Source organism: Cervus canadensis, chromosome 7, assembly GCF_019320065.1.
Source record: "Cervus canadensis isolate Bull #8, Minnesota chromosome 7, ASM1932006v1, whole genome shotgun sequence".
Lineage (NCBI taxonomy): Eukaryota > Metazoa > Chordata > Mammalia > Artiodactyla > Cervidae > Cervus > Cervus canadensis.
Window position 1 is genome coordinate 11002887 of NC_057392.1, and position 22065 is coordinate 11024951.

Here is a 22065-nt window from a genome sequence, read left to right on the forward strand (position 1 = left end):
GGCTACTTGGCAAGGGAGTGAGTCTTCTGCCACTGAAGGCACTCAAGCAGGAAATTTATGTTTTGGTGATGCCATGAATGGAATTCCTATATTAAATGGGAGGTTGGACTGGGAGACCACTAAGGTTTTTTTCAAACTGTACCACAGCTAGTACATCAGTATCAAATATATTTTTTTCAATATGGAAAAAAAACCTATGCATGCTTAAAAATAGAGAGCAAGGAGGCAGTAAAGAGAGGGAGATTGGGACAGCTAGAGAAAGGGAGATTATACATCATTTAGTAGTTACATTACCTTTGCAATTTTTCCCATTTCATAAACGTCTGCTTTCTGATCTTCAATATCCATGAAAGCAGCTTCAATTCTGCTTAGAGTCTGTTCATGATTACTGCAGGCATCGGGGAGTCCTTCAGGAAAGTAGAACTGTGGAATGTTGATGGATAATGTTGCACTCACAACATTATTCACATGAGGAACAGGGGAGGGAGGTCGGGGACTACTTGGAAAGGGGGCTGGAGGTGGAAGTGGTGTTCCAGGTTTCTTTTCTGTTTTATTTTGAATCTGTAAGGAAAATATGAGACATAAAAGTTCTAAACAGTTTGTATTACTAGAAAATCCTCACCAGTAATAGGAAGTTGGGTATAAATATTAAAAAGAAACATAATTAGAAGCAGTACAGATGAAGTGCTCACTCTACTCGAGGGGGCAGGCAAGCTCTGAGGGAATGCTTTCCTACGCTGAATCAATCAATACATTTCTTATCTGTCACTACCTGAATTTACACAGATCTGTGCTTAAAAAAATCCTGCAGTACATTTTCTACGAGTGATGTGGAAGAGTGATGTCAGCTGACATATTAAGGATCTCCAGGTGAATTCTCAGTCTATTGGACCTAGATTAGTAAATGCTTCTTGGAGACTGTTTTTGGCCTTTCTGTTATTTTCACCTGTCCTTCAAAAGGCAGATAGAATGAGTTCCTTTTAAATATGTAGATCTAAAATGTATTGTGTGTGGGGGTCCTTCTACCTTCTTCCTTGGTTTGGCTTTGTCTAGGAAGAATCATTGCAAGTGACTGAGCAGAGAAAGTCTTTGTTAAGAAAATTAAAGCATTTTAGTTTTAGAATATCTTCTCCCAGGCTGATTTACTTTCAACCAGGGGCATGCTATTTTTTCTGAGATGCACATTTCTCCCATTCCTGGTAGACTCCAATAGGCAGAGATCATAGTCATTAACTTCACCATGGCCAAATCCTCTTTACAGTTTATTAATTCATTAATAGTTTATATCATCCCTTTTCCCAAAAAGGATCTGATGTGGTAAACCATGAAGAGACATAGAAAGGACAGTATAAAAAAAGTGGGGGGCAATGGGGAGACTAAGATTATCCATGATTTAGGGAAAGGGGAGGGGAGATACATTACTATTCAGGTAGAAGTTTAGTTTACCAATGAAGACTAAATTTAGTTCTGAGACTCCTAGCAGAAAAAGCAAAATAGATTTCACGAAGATTTTCAGAGATTAATTTCTATTCTTAATTTTGACCAAATTATCTATCAAAGCTCATGAGCATGGTACTACTAGATGCTACATAAAGTATGAAAAATGGATATGACTGTTGACTAGCTAAATTTATTTTAAATTCCCTGTGAACTCAAAATATTACTCTACTGTTCATCTTTCTTAAACTGTATCCTAATGCCATTCCTAAAGTCTGAACAATGGTTTATCAGTACAAAGCAGATCTGAATATCATATTCCCTTCTGACACATGGACTTATAATATGATTTTTAAATTCAGGGTAAAATTTTTAGCTACCTTTGAAAAGCATGAGTATTACAGGAAGATAGGCTTCATTCACATAAATATGTGATAAATATGATATAATCTCCTACTTTTATTAAACATGGCCCATTTTTCATGTTAATATCTGACATTAACACAGAGTGGAGTCTGCTCATATATTAACACTATTGAGGATATGAAGGTCAGTTGTCACACCTGACCGTTGCTGCAGTAAAAGGATATTACCCACATAAAGCAACAGTCAAGGAAGAAGTGGCAGAGGGAAGTGATGCCAATAAAATACGAAAAACTTAACAAAAAACAGTGATGGGTTACTAGCTCTGTGACCTCACGACAGTTACTTAACCTTTCAGAATTTCAGTAATAAAATAGATTATAACCCCTTCTTCTTGGAAGGCTGTTGTGAGGGTTAAAGGAAATTACAAGATGTAATGCAGGGAAATGGCTCAAAGCTGTGCTGGGCAGAGATGCCAAAGGATGGGGTTCTCAAAAGATTAAACATAACTTGGCATGGTCTTTCAGCTTCAATAACAAATAAAATAATAATTTACACTTGTAAAGCAATTTAAAGTTTACACACTACTTTCAAGTCAACAAACTGATAATCTATTCTAAGTAATATTTCTCTCTGCCTTGGTGCTAAACCCGCAACTACTATTACACAGTCCTATGAGTTAATAACAGAAGAAACTGTTCTTAAATTTCTAAAATAAGGCATATAATTCTTTAGCAGCTTTACTTAGGTCATTTGTATTCAGTGTCATTTCCTTTCTATTATTCTAAAATTCTAAAGAGATTTGTGAGACTACAAGCATACGATTGTCAAAATTCTTGTTTCCCCAAAATGTTGCCCATAGTGTGACAGCCAGGGCAGTTATGGATAACTTCAGGGTAGTTATAACCATAGGATTAAGGTCACAGTCCCAATGGAGATGAAACTCAAGTATAGTGAACACACACTACTGCAGAAGGTTTACAGCAAGGCTTTCATTCTTTTTGCTTTTGCTTTGACCGGAGTAAGTGACATTCAGAACAAACCCAGGCTGTCAAAGTTTTAATTTGAACAGGAAAATATTCAATTATATAATAGCCTACCTTGCTTTTCTCGGTGTACTTAACATAGAACAGTTCACTAATAGCAAGTATTTATTAATTCACTGTGTAATTCCATATTTAATAAAACTGATTTTAATATTTAAAGGGAAAAGAAAGAGAATGCATTTATTCTGAATTTTTCAGGTATAATGATTTACTTTTCACTGAGTTCAATAGGAGACATATAATTTAAACCTTAAAGGAGTTTAATAAAACTGACACTTTACAACATTATAGAATAAACCCGAAACATAAAGTTTGTCAGATTTACTAAGTTTAGCATCTGCCCACTTTGATAAAACTTTTTCATTCAAATCTAGGATTACAAGAGAATTAAAAGAGATAAAGAGAATTAGCTGTGCCAAGTATCTCAGCTCTCCGTTACCTTACAGTATCATTTAGATATTCATTCTGAACAGTACCCTAACACTGTTATGTTATTGTAGCATTTTTCCAATATTTGACCATTTTTTACCTGTTTTTAAAAAAGCAATTTCACATGGTTCAGTCAAATAATTTGAAATTACTGTAGGTCAGAATAACTATGAAACTGTGGTTTCTTGCTGGATTCTGGATGTCTGTCATGATATGGCTCCCAATTTGTACTGTATTCAATGCTAGGCAACTTGTTTCATGAGATACTGGCCCTATGGTTGTGAGCAAGTAAGCATGGTCTCTGCAGACAGAAATGACTCAACCTCACAGCTGAAGGAAGACATTCTTTCACAACCCAGAAGTAACTGCCATGCTTTATTACCTATACACAATATATCATACACACACAACTGCTGATACATGTCAAAATAGTCTTTTCAAAAAATCATGATTATTAGGATCAATATTCCTTTTTAAAAAAGATTAATTACAGATGTATGCATGTTAAAACAAATTTAGTCTACTGATTCAAAGTGCAAACAAGCTTTTAATATGGAAATTCTAATTTCTCAAAGATATTTTTATGAAAAATTCTAAATTGCAAAATATTTGTTAAGTTGTATTTATTGTCTCTAAAACTGGATTCTCTCTCTACAAGAGAAAAATGTGAGTACTGTACTTCAGGTCCAAAAGGTCTATTTTTAAACCTGTTGGAATCTCTCTACAAATAGCTTTCTGGAAATAGCTGAATAGAGGACACAGATTAATTCCTTGATCTAATATCAAGTGAGCTGTAAAATTATTTGTAAGTTAGTTCACTGGGTGGTTTTATTAGTAATAAAAATATTTTAAAAGAAACACCCAAGTTTCAAACCTGTGTCTGCTGAAATGACTTCAGCCGCTTCTTAAACCGTGACGGGAGAACAAAATCACAGCCCCTTGCCAGGAAAGCTAACTCTCCCCTTAAATCCGGGTCCCTTCGTAGAGATGTTTCCTTGATCATCATCTTTGAAAAGTGGATGTTTACTTAGCAACTGTCCAGCACACTTCTGAAGATAGTCAGAGTTAATACGTTGTCAATCTTGTCGGGTAGAAAGGTATTTTTTTCTTCTTTATCTCCCAAAGAAATTAAGTTCAAACATTGTGCTCTCCCAGCCTCCAGGGACCACAATCCATGCTTGTACTGACATGCAGCTGGTTCCCAAGTAAAGCCTGTGACTCCCAAGACCTGCTCATAATTTTCAAGTAAGAAACGGGCTGCAATGGGCCTGCTGCTTCTCGTAGGTAGCTTTATGTCAAATTGACCTGCCCATGTAGAGAATACAGAGCCTTCTGGGAAAGGAAGCACCCACTACTCTGCACACCAAAGTTAGAAACATTACAGCTGGACCTAAAAATAGTGACTTCTCAGATAAAGCTAACTTCTTAAACTCGAGAGTATGTGAGGTGTCAACCCACATAAAACAGTTCCTGCTCAAGCTAGAAGAGAATGTGTAGAGGGTTTTTGATTTTGCTACTTAATATTTTATGGAAAAAAAACAAAACCATGCTGCACTTCAAATGTGAAACTATCATTTTAATTAAAAAAAAATTTCTGTATTAGAAGGGAAGCAAACATCCAACACCCTCTAGATATATCCACAGGATGTATGGAGAAAAATATGGAGAAAAACACTTTTATCCTCAAATGCGAATATACAAAGAGATTTGTTAAGTCTCAGATGTTAAAATGAAAAAAATTTTTTGGTTTGTTTGCAGAAGACTATCTTAGTGATCAAATATACTTTTCTGAAGTGATTCTGAATCTGGATACATTTGAAAATTTATTGTCAAAGAAAGTGATGGAATTCCAAAAGAAAGCAGATTTAGATGCAGAGAAGTGAATGAAATTTGGCTATAGTAAAGGTAGAAAAGATGATCACACAGCAATGAGATAACAGATCTTGAATTTGTGAGACTCATTTTTCTTAAGAAGCTTTGAAGAATTCTCAGATTTAAAAAATATTCTATTATTTTATCATATATTGAATAGATGCCTTACTTATTTAAAGTGAATCAAGTACTTGCTCATGTTTAATATTCAGAATTCAATATTTGTTTTCAATCACCCATATTTAAATCCATATTGATTTTCTATTAATTGAAAGTATGAGTCAAATATTACCAAATAAACCCCCTAAACCAAAAAGAGCTTATGATTCTCTTCTGCTGAACCTTTGTCTAATTAGTGGGAATTAAATTCTTCAGTTTTGACAACATTTTGTAACATGTCTATTTGGCTTATATATCTAAAGCCATAGTTTTCAAATTTCTTAAGCTGTAGAATTCTCCACTCATATAAAATCTTACCTGAAAGTTTTTAGTATATACTCTGATTGAAAAGATTACACTGAAACCACCAGGCTGATGCTTTAACCTGGGCCTTTCCTTTGACCCTCCCACCGTCTTCCTCATTTCAGGCTGACTCTTTAAGCTAGGTGGCTTTCCCTACACTCTTGTTTGTAATACTCTAATTCCTCCTTCATTATGTACCTCCAAATTAAAACATTTAATAAGTTTGTTATAAATGCAACTGGGTTTTTAGACTTGTGAAATAATGCTTTTTCAATTAAATCACATCTTTGCTGTATTTCTCCCCTTCCCAATATCAATCTGTGGCTTTGGGGGGTGGCTTTTCATCCCCTTCCTGAGAACACTCCTTCTCAAATTATATACATGTCAACCATCCTTCAAAATTCAACTCAAATTTTACTTATTTCATAAAGGATTACCTATTTAAGCCCCCTTACTGCAATCCTCTTAATAAAATATTATAGAATCTTTCTTTAATGATTCCATTTATTCTCTGGATGAGCCAATGCTCTCTTTCCATTTCATCTATAAAAGAAAACCACCAATGCCCTGGACACACTGATTCATGGCTAAATAGTTTAGTTTCTGTTATGCTCTCATGTGTCTTATCTCAGTTCAGTTCAGTTCAGTTCAGTCGCTCAGTCGTGTCCGACTCTTTGTGACCCCATGAATCACAACACGCCAGGCCTCCCTGTCCATCACAAACTCCCGGAGTTTACTCAAACTCATGCACATCGAGTCGGTGATGCCATCCAGCCATCTCATCCTCTGTTGTCCCCTTCTCCTCCTGCCCCCAATCCCTCCCAGCATCAGGGTCTTTTCCAATGAGTCTACTCTTCGCATAAGGTGGCCAAAGTATTGGAGCTTCAGCTTCAGCACCAGTTTCAAACTCAGCAGTGGCCACAGGACTGGAAAAGGTCAGTTTTTATTCCAATCCCTAAGAAAGGCAATGCCAAAGAATGCTCAAACTACTGCACAATTGCACTCATCTCACACGCTAGTAAAGTAATGATCAAAATTCTCCAAGCCAGGCTTCAGCAATACGTGAACCGAGAACTTCCAGATGTTCAAGCCGGTTTTAGAAAAGGCAGAGGAACCAGAGATCAAATTGCCAATATCTGCTGGATTATCAAAACAGCAAGAGAGTTCCAGAAAAACATCTATTTCTGCTTTATTGACTACGCTAAAGCCTTCGACTGTGTGGATCACAATAAACTGTGGAAAATTCTGAAAGAGATGGGAATACCACACCACCTGATCTGCCTCTCGAGAAACCTGTATGCAGGTCAGGAAGCAACAGTTAGAACTGGACATGGAACAACAGATTGGTTCCAAATAGGAAAAGGAGTACGTCAAGGCTGTATATTGTCACCCTGCTTATTTAACTTCTATGCAGAGTACATCATGAGAAACACTGGGGCTGGAAGAAGCACAAGCTGGAATCAAGATTGCCGGGAGAAATATCAATAACCTTATCTCAGTAGCTGAGTTTAATGTTTACTAAGAGCTAGTTGTACTCATCCCCACTTGTTTATGCTGGTTGTACTTTTCACAGTAATTATTCAATTCATAAACTAATGAAAAAAAATAAACTATTGAGTGTGGAAAAAAGTTGATATTTTTAGAATTGAGGGGAAGACTCTAAATATTTTATAAAGACTTATAAAAGGCAAAAAACTACTGAAATTTTGTCACTGTAAAATTTATTGGTGTGATAAAAGAAAAAAAACATTAAAATCTAGAAGGTAACTACATTCAAACTGTTTTACTACTGACTTAAGTTCCTGGAAATAAGGGAACAAATGTACTAAGTATGATTTATTAAAGAAAGATGTCATGAGACTTCAATTTCCAACTATGACACTTATTTCCAAAGAAAAGACTTTGGCACTACATTAAAAGATCTGAATACTTGATGTCTGAGTTAAAATAAAATGTTTAACATACACATTTTACAATACATAGAGTCTATGATGTCCTACTAAGTAACTACCCACATCCCAATCATGTTCAGGTAAATGGGCTTCTACTGTAATATTTTATAATCTGACAATATTTTCCAACAGTGTCTAAACTCTTGAGGGTATGGTCAATTTTAAAGTCATTCAACAAATATTTTTCTGATGTTTTTTATATGCAGTTACTTTGCTGAGTGCTGAGGATATGAAGAAGATAAAGAAGTGATCCTTTCTTCATTGCACCTCGCACAATCTTGGTTTGGAACAAAGGACAATGAATACTTTCATTTCATTCACTTCTCATAAATCTTTTGAGTTTCAAAGTCAGAACAGTGGTTAAAAGCCTGTCCTGCTATTCCTCTTAGGCAAGAAGAAAACATTTCTCCACATCTTTTGATGGCGAAATAAGCTCTAAGTTTTTATTTATCCAAGTGCTTTCCCAAAAATTCAGAGGGAGAAAAGGCCAGGTCCCCTAAAGGGAGTTAGGGAAGAAATGGTCTGTGGCAATGAGTTACTGATGAAGAAAGACTATTTTGAAATTTATTTGCCTTTATTTTATTAACTTGTGTTTCTATGTCAGTATACCTGCTTGGTTCTAGAAAGAATATGAGAATGTGAGCTGGTTTCAAGAAGTATATGATAACTAGAACACAGCAGCAAAGAACAAGGCTTTTAGAGTGACCTCTTCTTTACTGGGAAAAGGTCAAACATAAGGAATTTCACTAGAGGATGAGAAAGACTGGTGCTCTCTTGTTGTGAGAATTACTGGGATAGATCAGGTGCTACCTCAAGATCCAGCTGCCTCAACTGGGGTTCCTTTCCTATCTTATCATTCTATATATGTTCCCCCAGAGCAAACATGCTTGAGTAAGGAGCATAACCTCAAAGATAACAAGTTTGGTGGTGGGTTCTTGAGTTACAGGGTTTTTACAGGCTCCCTGGCAGGAGTACATAGAAGAGAGGCTGGTCTCTCTGAAATGACTCTAAAAACTAAAGAATTGTTTTAGGGTAGCCTCCAGTAAATCAAATGAGAAAATATATTCCTTCATCATGTCCTAAAATGACCTGCAGAACTGAGGAGTGAGTCCAGAAAGAGCTTGCATCCTGAAGGAAGGTGACAGTGGGAGGAGACAGAGGATAAAATTGTACATAACACCAACATATTCTGTTTTTGTAGAATTCACTTTAGGAAGTTTAGTTTGAAACTCAGGATGGATTTTCCAGAGCTTTCCAAATCCTTTCACAACTCTTTGCCCTTCCCCACCAGTTCTATTGGATGTTTTAAGAAAAGAAAAATGGGTTGTTTACACAAACTAGAGAAAATTCTGAATACCTGCTGAAGATGTAAATCACTTATTTTGAATTGTATAAAACTGCTAAATAGTTAATGTTGTGTATGCAACATTTTGTCCTAAAATAAGTCTAGCTTTTATTTTACAAACCAACATGTAAAGTCATACCAGCCTCAAATGAAGATGACTTTGGAGACTGAGAGAACAGCATCCACCAAGGTCTCAGAGTTAAGACCTGGCTGGAATAAACAATGCAGCAAAACCATCAACATCTGAGTAAAGCACAGCAAGCCTGGAAATCAGCTCAGCTGTGAGGACCTGTGATGAGGTGAAGATCAGAACCAGGTCCGGAAAGCAGCAGAGTGACTCTAAATTCACATAAAAAGATTTTGCTCATAAGATGTTATAGGAGAAAAAAGTCACATATTAAAGAGGAAGTTCTGCTACATGAAGAGGGTACTTCTGATTTTAAAAAGGAAGCTGGCTGTTTTGAAAAACTTGAAAATGCTAAATCAAAAGCCTTTCTGTCTACATGAAAACTTGTATGTGAATGTTCATAGTAGTGTTATTCATAGTAGACAAAAAGTGGAAACAACCCAAATGGCCATCAGTTGATTGATGGATAAACAGAACGTGGTATATTCCTACAATGGGACATTATTTAACCATAAAAAGGAATGAAATACTGACACATACTACATGATAAACCTTTAAAGGATTTGCTAAGTGAAAGAAGCCAGACACAAAAGACCACATATTGTATGATTCTGTTTACATGAATCATACAGAAAACAGGAGCAGATCTAATAAGCATTTCTGTGTCTTGCTTCAACTGCATTGAAATGATAGGAACACATTTCATGACTCGTAAGAGAAAGAACCCACAAATCTAGTATTTTTACCTCTCAGTGTTCCTAATACTTGGGAGTAGATGTTCTTCTGGGATCTGGGGCAGGGAGAGATAATTAAGAACCTAAAATTATTACATATGGTAAATCTTGGATCTCTACAACTTCTGGTTCCTAGAGTGCTGTACTTCTTAGTCTGCCTTTCTTCTTCCTCAGTAATTACTTCAAGTAGAGACTGCTCATTATACAGCATAAGAAATTCAGTTGGGGCTCATAAATATGTCAGACAGCTGAAGTTAGAAGGAATAGAGGGTTTCTAATCGACTGACACTGCCATGTTGAATATCAGTGAATACACAGTGGCAGTACTGTAAAATACCTTGCCCCCCCCAAATACCTTGCCCCAGTGCCTTTGTGGGGGGTAAGCATGTGTATGGTTTCTCAGTAATTTGGGGTGAATTAAGAGATGTCAAAAGAGAAGGCTAAAATTGATGGTCAAGGACCCTAGGGATGATCTTTATGTTGCAAATATAAAAGCTGATGGAGCTGTATCTCCTGCATGCCAAAATGTCTTTTGAATGCCTGGTTTTAAGGAGGGGAGAATTGTGCATGTTTATCAGTTGACCGAACGATCAAAGGGAAAAAACTGATGCCTGCAAGGGAGAAAGGGGCCGGGACCTGAGAATATGTATTTCTATCCAATTCCCAGGTGATGCCAATGCTGTTAGTTGGGAACTACACTTTTAAAGCCACTGACATAAGAACAGGACCAGAGAATGACTAGCTACAGAAGGGCAGACGACAAGCTCACTGGAGGAGAGATCAAAGAACTGAGAAGCTCATGGATTGGATGCCTCATCTAGTGAAAACTCAAGAGAATCCTGGCAAGTAGTATTGAAAAGTGTCATACAGCCAGGAGCTAAAATCATCAAGGAAGGGACCTGGGGGTGGCAGATGACTACAATCAAGGAAGGGCAGGGCTTCCCTTGTGGCTCAGATGGTAAAGAATTTGCCTGCAATGCCGGAGGCCTGGGTTTGAGCCTTGGGTTGGGAAGATCTCCTGAAGGAGGGCATGGCTACATGCTCCAGATTCTTGCCTGGAAAATCCCGCGGACAGAGGAGCCTGGTGCACTACAGTCCATGGGGTCGCAAAGAGTCAGATACGACTGAGCAACTAAGCAAGCTGGGTAGTGAGTCTGACGACATTAGCTCAAAGTTGGGGGATGGTAGTTTCAGAGAAGTGGGAGAAAGGATAGTTTGGACGTTGCAATGAAACACAAGAACATTTACTGCTTCCTCCAGAGCAGTGAAATAGGGGGTAGAATGGGAAAGAAGAGAGTCACCATTTCACATGGCTGTAGTACTCTTGGGCTTCCCAGGTGGTGCCAGGGGTAAAGAACCTGTCTGCCAAGGCAGGAGACATAGGAGATGTGAATTCAGTCCCTGGGTCAGAAAGATCCCCTGGAGGAGGGCACGGCAACCCATTCTAGTATTCTCGCCTGAAGAATCCCATGGAAAGAGGAGCCTAGTGGGTTATAGTCCATGGGGCCACAAAGAGTCGGACACCACCTGAAGCAACTTAGCACACACCCTTAGGGAGAGATGGGTTTCAGACAGAACAAAAGGGTAAAGGGAATGTTTAGAAGAGTTTGATGACCTAGGACATTTTGCCAGTGAATGATCAAGAGTGCACAGTGAAAGATTTCAGGGCTGGACACAGAAACAGGATATACAAGAATAGGGTGAGGAGGTGAGTGGTTATGTGAACTCCTAGACTTCTGTGGTGACTGATGAAGACAGGGATGAAGGGCTATTAGATTAGTCCTGATTGCCATAAGGCAGAGAATGACGAAGCTGTGTGCTAGGCAGGTCTATGAGGGGAACCACGGGCTGAACAGAAGCAATCTGAGTTCTGGGAGCTCCTTTTACTCCTGCTTTGGCGGCTGGGGAGGACTGTATTTATCAGGAGTACCTGAATATCTGGGTCTCAGTCTTACTTCTACAAGAACATGTGTAATTTAGAGTGCATTTACCCCCCCGATTTTTTGCATACACATAAACATACTAATTACAAAAAGGGATCACATTGGTATATTTGTTTTACAATTTATATCTGTATCTTGACAATTGATGTGAATAATTACAAAGGATGGAGATGCAACAGGACCTGATCTCAGAAGACATTAAAGGTGGAGGGGAAATACCTGTTGAACTCATCCTGCAAATTTATATGTGCCACTGGCCAGATCCCTTTACTTTTATTAATATCTGTGGTGGTTAAATGAAGTAGAAAGGAGAATGGTTTCTTGCTATATTGATAAGTGCTTTGATTTCTATTCAAATATTTGCAGCACTGAACCCAAGAAACCGTCAGCACCTAAAGCTGGGGGAGAAGAAACATTCTCCCTCAATGATATGACTGCTCAATCTTAATGAAGGTATGGAGAAAAACCTAGAAAGTAAAAGAAGAAATGCTTCAGAAAAAGCTTTTAATGAGATTCCAAAAGTGTGTTCTGCTATAATTTCATTTTCATAATATTCTACATTTAAACATATATGGAATTATACAATATAATATCTAAACTTTGAAAAGACTCATAATATTAGATCATTAACCTAGGAAGGCTCTTGATTCCCCCTGGAATGATATCTGAGACACATATTACTGATCAGGGTCAGAAAGAAACAAAGTAAGTTCTAGTAACAGTGCAAATCCTAACCTTCAAAGATTTCTCTGACCCTCTTGGGCATCCAAAAACAAACAAAAAAACAAATGCCATTCTGAAGGTAAGTAGCCAGAAAAGTTATTTTCCAAGCTAAATCTGTTGGGATGAAGGTGGGACTTCTAAGGAATTTTCAGGATTTAAATAAACAGCTCATATGTGGAGGTACTAAAATAGGGCTTAAGGGTGAAGTGGTGAATAAGAGAGCACCCCCTCAAAATGCCTACAGTCTATAATCAAGAGACTTTCATCCTGTGATATGGTAAAATGATCTATACTCTTAATGGGGTTCTCCCCTTTGTCAGGGGAGGTGATGGGATTTTCCCCAGAACTCCAAAGGTTTTTAGGTGTTACAAGCTAGAGGAATTAAGAGGCTACAGGTCTGGGAGAGATCTGAGTCTTGCTGAGGAACCAGCCGTCAGGTCCTTTTGCATGCATCCTTGAGAAGCCAAGGGCCAGGAAAGAGATAGCCTTCAGGCAAGAGAGCACAGTTTCTACTTGAGAAGCAGGCAAAGCAGACTAGCAAAAATCCCTTCATTTGATTATTCATTCACTTATTTGTTTATTCATTCAATAAATACTTATTTAATGCTACCATTTGTTAAATAAAGGCCAATGGAGGATAGTGCCAGGCAAAGAAACTTGAGAGGGATTCATAAATCTCTCTGCATGTGCTTATTTTAATATTTCATCTTTATTAGGTATAGGTTTGGGAGCTGGAGATTATAATTTTGGAGCCTAAAGTGGTAAAAGAGAAGATAAGGTATGAATCAGGCTGTCAGATAAGACTGTCTGCTTAAAGTGTGACTTAAAACCTGCAAAAAACAATGGGAACTATCCATCTAACCCTTTACTTTACTAGCATGAGCTCTATCAACTTAGAATTGGAAATAATATAAGCAGAGCAGCCTGATATTTTCTTTTATACTCTCTAGGAAGGAAAGTTCTGTTAAGCCAATTTCACTTACTCTTGATCATCAAGATTAGACAACCAGAGAGCTTGGGTTTGACAGAAATAATGGATTTATGATCTAGCCATCTAGCCTCCCTTACTGGATTCCCCAAGGACCAAAAGCTTCTATTTGTAAAATAGAGAAGATTCACATGGACCACAGTCTTGTCTAACTCAATGAAACTATGAGCCATACCATGTAGGGCCACCCAAGACGGATGGGTCATGGTGGAGGGTTCTGACAAAACTTGGTCCACTGGAGAAGGGAATGGCAAACCACTTCAGTATTCTTGCCTTGAGAACCCCATGAACAGTATGAAAAGGCGAAAAGATAGGACACTGAAAGATGAATTCCCCAGCTTGGAAGGTGCCCGATATGCTACTGGAGAATAGTGGAGAAACAACTCCAGAATGAAGAGACACAGCCAAAGCAAAAAGAACATCCAGTTGTGGATGTGACTGGTGATGGAGGTAAAGCCCGACACTGTAAAGAACAATGCTGCACAGGAATCTGGAATGTTAGGTCTGTGAATCAAGGTAAATTGGAAGTAGTCAAACAGGAGATGGCAAGAGTGAACATCGACATTTTAGGAATCGGGGAACTAAGATGGACTGGAATGGGTGAATTTAAATCAAATGACCATTGTAACTACTACAGTGGGCAAGAATCCCTTAGAGGAAATGAAGTAGCGCTTATAGTCAACAGAAAAGTCTGGAATGCAGTACTTGGATGCAATCTCAAAAATGACAGAATGATCTCTGTTCCTTTCCAAGGCAAATCATTCAATATCACAGTAATTCAAGTCTATGCCCCAACGAGTAATGCTGAAGAAGCTGAACAGTTCTATGAAGACCTACAAGACCTTCTAGAACTAACATCCCCAAAAGATGTCCTTTTATTATAGGGGACTGGAGTGCAAAAGTAGGAAGTCAAGAGATATCTGGAGTAACAACAAATTTGACTTTGGAGTACAAAATGAAGCAGGGCAAAGGCTAAAAGAGTTCTGCCAAGAAAACGCACTGGTCATAGCAGATGGTCAACACCGAAATCAGACTGATCATATTCTTTGCAGCCAAAGATGGAGAAGCTCTCTACAGGCAGCAAAAACAAGACCAGGAGCTGACTGTGGCTCAGATCATGAACTCCTTATTGCCAAATTCAGACTTAAATTGAAGAAAGTAGGGAAAACCACTAGACCATTCAGGTATGACCTAAATCAAATCCCTTACAATCATACAGTGGAAATGACAAACAGATTTAAGGGATTAGATCTGATAGACAGAATGCATGAAGAACTATGGACGGAGGTTTGTGACATTGTACAGGAGGTAGTGATCAAGACTTCAAGAAAAAGAAATGCAAAAAGGCAACATGGCTGTCTGAGGAGGCCTTACAAATAGCTGTGAAACAAAGAGAAGTGAAAAGCAAAGGAGAAAAGGAAAGATATACCCACTTGAATCCAGAGTTCCAAAGAAGAGCAAGGAGAGATAAGAAAGCCTTCCTCAGTGATCAATGCAAAGAAATAGAGGAAAACGTTAAAATGGGAAAGACTAGAGATCTCTTCAAGAAACTAGAGATACCAAGAGAACATTTCAGGCAAAGATGGGCACAATAAAGGACAGAAATGGTATGGACCTAACAGGAGCGGAAGATATTAAGAAGAGGTGGCAAGAATACACAGAAGAACTATGCAAAAAAGATCTTCATGACCCAGATAACCACAATGGTGTGATTACTCACCTAGAGCCACACATCCTGGAATGCAAAGGCAAGAGGGCCTTAGGAAGCATCACTATGAACAAAGGTAGTGGAGGTGATGGGTTTCCAGTTGAGCTATTTCAAAATCCTAAAAGATAATGCTGTAAAAGTGCTGCACTCAATATGCCAGCAAATTTGGAGAACTCAGCAGTGGCCACAGGCCTGGAAAAGGTCAGTTTTCATTCCAATCCCAAAGAAACGCAATGCCAAAGAATGTTCAAACCACTGCACAATTGAACTCATCTCACATGCTAGCAAAGTAATGCTCAAAATTTTCCAAGCCAGGCTTTAATCATATGTGAACTGTTAACTTCCAGATATTCAAGCTGGATTTAGAAAAGGACAGGAACCAGAGATCAAATTGCCAACATCCGTTGGATCATTGAAAAAGCAAGAGAGTTCTGCTTTATTGACTACTCCAAAGCCTTTGACTGTGTGGATCACAATCAACTGTGGACAATTCTTCAAGAGATGGAATACCAGACCACCTGACCTGCCTCCTGAGAAATCTGTATGCAGGTCAAGAAGCAACAGTTAGAACTTGACATGCAACAACAGACTGGTTCCAAATCAGGAAAGGAGTATGTCATGGCTGTATACTGTCACCCTGTTTATTTAACTTATTTGCAGAGTAAATCATGTGAAATGATGGGCTGGATGAAGCACAAGCTGGAATCAAGATTGCTGGGAGAAATATCAACAATGTCAGATATGCACCGATGACACCATCCTTATGCCAAAAGTGAAGAAGAACTAAAGAGCCTCTTGATGAAAGTGAAACAGGAGAGTGAAAAAGTTGGCTTAAAACTCACCATTCAGAAAACTAAGATCATGGCATACAGTCCCATCATTTCATGGCAAATAGATGGAGAAAAAAATGGAAACAGTAAGAGATTTTATATTTTTGGATTCCAAAATCACTATAGATGGTGCCTGTAGCCATGAAAGGAAAAGGTGATTGCCCCTGGGAAGAAAAGCTATGACCAACCTAGACAGCATAATAAAACCCAGAGACATTACTTTTCTGACAAAGGTCCATCTAGTCAAAGCTATGATTTTACCAGTAGTCATGTATGGATGTGAGAGTTCGACTATAAAGAAAGTTAAGTGCCGAAGAACTGATTTGAACCGTGGTGTTGGAGAAGACTCTTGAGAGTCCCTTGGTCTGCTAGGAGATCCAACCAGTCAATCCTAAGGGAAATCAGTCCTGAATATTCATTGGAAGGACTGATGCTGAGGCTGAAATGCCAATATTTTGGCCACCTGATGTGAAGAACTGACTCACTGGAAAAGCCCTTGATGCTGGGAAAGACTGAAGGCGGGAGAAGAAGGGTCAACAGAGGATGAAATGGCTGGATGGCATCACCGACTTGATGGACATGAGTTTGAGTAAGCTCTGGGAGTTGGTGATGGACAGGGAAGTGTGGTGTGCTGAAGTCCATGGGGTCGCAAAGAGTCAGACACAACTGAGCAACTGAACTGGAGAAGATTAAGGTACATTTTTATGTCTTAGAACAGAATGGAAATGGTCCAAGCCAATGAGATAAATAAACCTAACCTTAATACCATTAACACTATAACAACACTAACATTTAGGACTTTTAGTAAATTCACTGAATTAGACTAGGGTATCCATATCCAGATGCTATTTCCTCCAGAAAAACTTCCCTGAATTTCACAAGCTGGGATCTCTCTCTCTTCATCCTCTGAACTCCTGTAGCATTTCATCTCTCTCTCATGGAATCCATTCTTTTCACTCTGCATCACAGTAAATAGCTTATCTCTTCTACTAGACTGTGGGCTTCACAAAGTTGGGGATTCATCTTAATCCCCAACTGTGTGCTCTACACAGTACATGCTCAAGCTATTTAGAAACTATCCTTTTTAAATCATTTTGGCAACCTCCATTTTACATAATAATGTATTAACTATATTGAAATAAACTTCCAGGCTCATGATGGAGCTGTTCCTTCCCAGGAGCTCCTGCCAAATCTGGATAACTTATATGTCCTTGTATATGGTCCACTTGACCAAAAATGTAGTACATTCAGTCAGCTAATCCCCAAGTGCCAAGCCAATTCTGGGCCTTCTCACCCCAAACAAGCTTGACTATGGGGCACTGGCCATTCATATACTTTCTTCTTTAATAATTTTTTAACAATTATAAAAGTGATCTTTACCCCATTTTTGAAATAGGTCCTGCTAAAGTTCACATCTGGCAATACTCTGACAACAGTTTTAATAGTTTTTTTTAAAAATTACAGTTTTAATTTGAACTTTCTAATAATTTAGACACCTTCCTCCTCAGTTAGTGAAATTTATAAGGTTTCACTAGACTTAAGCATTACAGTATAGTTTTAAAAAAATCTTCCTTTTTGTTTACCTTAAAATTTTCCTCTTTCATTGACAAGTCCTCCCCGCCCTGCCCTCCACTCTTTCAGTGGAGACAAGTAATAATGAAGACTTTCCCAGGCTTTGTTTTTACTAAAATTAAGTAAAAGTAGATAATTTTCAGGGGAGGCTAGGGTTTATTATTTTAACCTGTCAATAACAGCTAACAGGTTATTGTCCCATAAAGCTAAAAACAAACCAAAAATGACTGTAATATCATCTGCTAACAGTAATAAAACATGGAATTAAAACATCATTTATTATGTGAACTTTCAAAGCAGTATATTTTTCTAAGTGTTTTTTAAAAAAATTTTATGTCCATGTCACACATGTAATTCACTCATTTGATATTATGAAAAACGCTCTTGAAACCTCAGCCACACCCCCTTTCTCAGCTGTTCTTATTTTTTTTTTAAACTGAAGTATAGTTGATTTACAATATTATATTAGTTTTAGGTGTACATTATAGTGGTTTGATATTTTTTATAGATTTTACTCCATTCAATTATTATAAAATATTGACTGCATTCCCTATGCAGTACAATATATCCTTGTAGTTTATTTTCCACCTAGTAGTTTGTACCACTAATGCCCTTCTCTATCCTGCCCTATGTCCCAACCTTCAACCTAGTAACCACTAGTTTGTCCACTCTATCTGTGAGTCTGTTTCTGTTTTGTTATATTCATTTGCTTTAATTTTTAAGATTCTATATATAAGTGAAAACATACCGTTCTCTTTGTTCAACTCATTTCAGGCCTGTCTGAGTAACGTCTGTTATTCCAGGACCTACAGGGTTGTTTCCTGTCACCTGTTGACCAATTATATAGAACTTGACACAGTAAGAGAGTTCATGAGCAAAGAAAGGAAAAAAAGAGCAGAGAATAAGACATGGGATGAAAAGGAATGTGTTTTAAGTGGAAAAGTCAGAGATAGGGAATGACTGGACAGGAAAAGGGAGAAAGCTATGTAGATAAGAACCCATGATGAAGAATTCTGAAACTCTGGGCTTGCTTATTTTTCGATTTCTATTTGACTATCTGACTGCCACATTGGTAGTTTTTACTACTGATGTTTTTAAAAAAATATCACACTTAACCTTATCAAAAATCTGTTTTGCTGATCTACACGAAATAATATCTAGACCAGGAAATTAGCTAACTTTTTCTATAAATGGCCAGACAGTAAGTATATTAGGCTTTAAGGTCTCTGTTACAACTACTCAACTTAGCAGACAGAGCACAAGAGCAGTCACAGTCCGTACGGAGAAGAAGGACTGTAGCTGTGCTAAAATATAGCCATTTACAAACACAGGTGGCAGGCCAGACTTGGGCTACGGGCCACAGGCTTCTGACCCCTGATTTATTTAAGCTGTTTAAAGCTGATTTGCGTCTTTATTTTTAATTGGAGGTAATTGCTTTACAGTGTTGCGTTGGTTTCTGCCATACAGCAGTGTGGATCAGCCATAAACACACATGGATACCCTCCCTCTTGGGACTGCCTCCCACCCACTGCCCCCAGGTTGTCACACAGCACCAGGGTTGAGCTCCCTGGGCTATGTAGCAGCTTCCCACCAGTTATCTATTTACATATGGTAACATACATGTTTCAATGCTACTGTCTGAACTCATCCCACCCTCTCCTTACCCCACTTTGCCTATAAGCCTGTTCTCCATGTCTTCATCTCTATTCCTGTCCTGCAAATAGGTTCATCAGTACCATTTTTCTAGATTCCATACATATGTGCTAATATACGATATTTGCTTTTCTCTTTCTGACTTACTTCACTCTGTATAATAGGATCTAGGTTCATCCACCTCAGTTCAGCTGACTCAAATCCATTCCTTTCTATGGTCAAGTAATATTCCACTGTATATATGTACCACAACTTCTTTATCTGTTCATCTGACCCCTGATTTAGATTGATATCCTCTGTACCAATCTCTCAACACCCTTCTAGTATTTTTTATTTGATTCCCTCTCCCAATACAGATTTGAAATGTATTCCTGGAAAACAAATACTGTTCCTCTTGAGAAATTATTTTGAAATACATATTAAAATATTAATGATATATAATATTGTCAAGTAGATCTTTTCAGGGATAATCATCAATGTCAAATAAAAGCAATTCCTATATGTCCCTTACATAGTCTTTTAATTGAAATGTTTTGAACAACTGGAAAACTTTTGACTGTTCAAAATGTTAAAAAATTAAAAGTCTTAATTTAAAATTTATTATTCTTTAAAAAATTATTCTTAAAAAACTATACTGTGGGACTCCTGTGCTTTAAAATCGTTAGCTAGCCACTCCCTTAGAATGATCTCTTTTTAAAAAAAAAAAAGGAAGTACAGTCGCTGTATAATATGTTACAGGTATATGATACAGTGATCCACAATTTTTAAAGGTTAGGCTCCATTTATAGTTATAATAAACTACTGGCTATATTCCCTGTGTTGCATAATATGTCCTTGCAGCTTATTTTATATCTAGTAGTTTATACCTCTTACTCCCCTAAGCCTATATTGGACCCCACCCACTCCCCTGTCCCCACTGGCAACCACTAGTTTGTTCTCTATATCTGTGAGTCTGCTGCTTTTTTGTCAAAGAAACACTTTAGCATAGCATACAGGGTCATTCGTAAGTTGGCCCCAACCTACCTCTCTGATTTTATTTGCTTTTGAACTGTGGTGTTGGAGAAGACTCTTGAGAGTCCCTTGGACTGCAAGGAGATCCAACCAGTCCATCCTAAAGTAAATCAACCCTGAATATTCATTGGAAGGACTGATGCTGAAGCTGAAATTCCAATACTTTGGTCATCTGATGTGAAGGACTGACTCATTGGAAAAGACCCTGATGCTGGGAAAGACTGAAGGCGGGAGGAGAAGGGGACAACAGAGGATGAGATGGTTGGATGGCATCACCAAATTGATGGAATGAGCTTGAGTAAGTTCCGGGAGTTGCAGTGATGGACAGGGAAGCATGGCATGCTTCAGTCCATGGGATCACAAAGAGTCAGACACTACTGAGCGACTGAACTGAACTGAACTTTCTGTTCATTCTTTGTATACAAGAATAAAAACATGACCAGGAGATAAAAACACTGACATTTCAGGAAACAGTTACTTCTGGAAGAGGATAGAATACTGGGGAGGGGAACCCTTGGGATTTCAACTATATCTGAGGTGACTTTTTTAAAAATGATGATATTAATGAAAATATCAAATAAAGATCTGAAGCAAAGCTACAGCAAAGCATTAAGATTTGATAAAGCAAAGTGGTGAGTAATAAAAATGCTTTTTCTGTCATTCACAATACTTTTCTATTTGTTTAAGACAGGGGTTGACAAACTACAATCTGGTCCACTGGCAATTTTTTAAGACTTGGAGCTAAGAATAGTTTTACATTATTGAAAGGCTGTTTAAAAAAGAAAAAAAAAAACAAAAAACAAGACTATATGACAGAAACTTGTGACCTGCAAAGACTATAATATTAACTATTTGGCCCTATATAGAAAACATTTGCTAACTTCTGATTTTAAATATTTCATAAAAAGAAAAGATTTAAAAAATGAAGAGGTAAGGAGGCAACTGAATCAAGGAAGGATGGTTTTGTTTTCTTACCTTAAGTATCTTCCTGAAACATTTTATATTGCTTGTTTCTTTAAATTAGCTTTTTATGAATCATTTTTTCAACTTTTATGAAGAAGAAATCTCATTAAAGTAATAAAAATGGTAACTATGTATGGCAGTAGATGGTAACAAGACTTAATTGGAATTGTTTCAGTGTATACAAGTATCAGGTTGTTGTACACCTGAAACTAATATGTCAATCATACCTCAATTTTAAAAAAATGATGTACCTCTGTGGGGAAAAAAGAAATCTCATCAAATTTTATTCTATGAGGTTGGAACTCATAGAAAATGAGTTCTATGAGGAACTCATTTAAAAGACCTATGGGAGACTTGTTTAATATGATTTTGATTTCAGTCAGTCCATACTTGTCACAAAACTGGGGAGCGCATTTAGTGCCCAATGTGTCATTTTTAGGCAGCTGTACTTAGTTGGTGACCCACTTGGAGCTGCCAGCCAGGCACACAGGAGAGATGCTGCCTGGGATCTATTCTTGGCGTCAGGTTCACATTTTCTGCTTTCTGTAGCCCACCTCTTCTAGAAGAATCTGTGTTGTTTTTTTTCCTACAGATGATAATGGGGCAAGAGGGCTAAACAAATTTCAAAACACTGTATTACAGTAAGAGTTTCTGGCCATAGTAGTTGTGAAACACTGGAATATGTCATCAGAGAAGGTAGACTTTTTTTTTTTAAATGGGGAAAACAGATAACACATTTAAATATTTTGGTATGCCACAGATCACAAGAACTGTTAGAGCTTATGTTATTATAATTTTGGTTACTATATAGGCATTTTCTTTATAAAACAGTAAGCACATCAGTCTTGCCTATGTACATGAAAGGATTTAAAAAATTTTTTTTCTAATTAACTGACATAGTTTTTCC

General features: G+C 37.6%; 1 protein-coding gene across 1 annotated transcript in view; it reads right to left on the reverse strand.

Annotated features, from left to right (window-relative positions):
* Window positions 1-22065, reverse strand: part of PPP2R3A (protein phosphatase 2 regulatory subunit B''alpha) — a 212856-nt gene that overhangs the window by 118313 nt on the left and 72478 nt on the right. The window contains exon 4 of the mRNA XM_043474125.1: window positions 295-561. Coding sequence (XP_043330060.1) covers window positions 295-561 — 267 coding nt within the window. The remainder of the gene's footprint in view (window positions 1-294; window positions 562-22065) is intronic.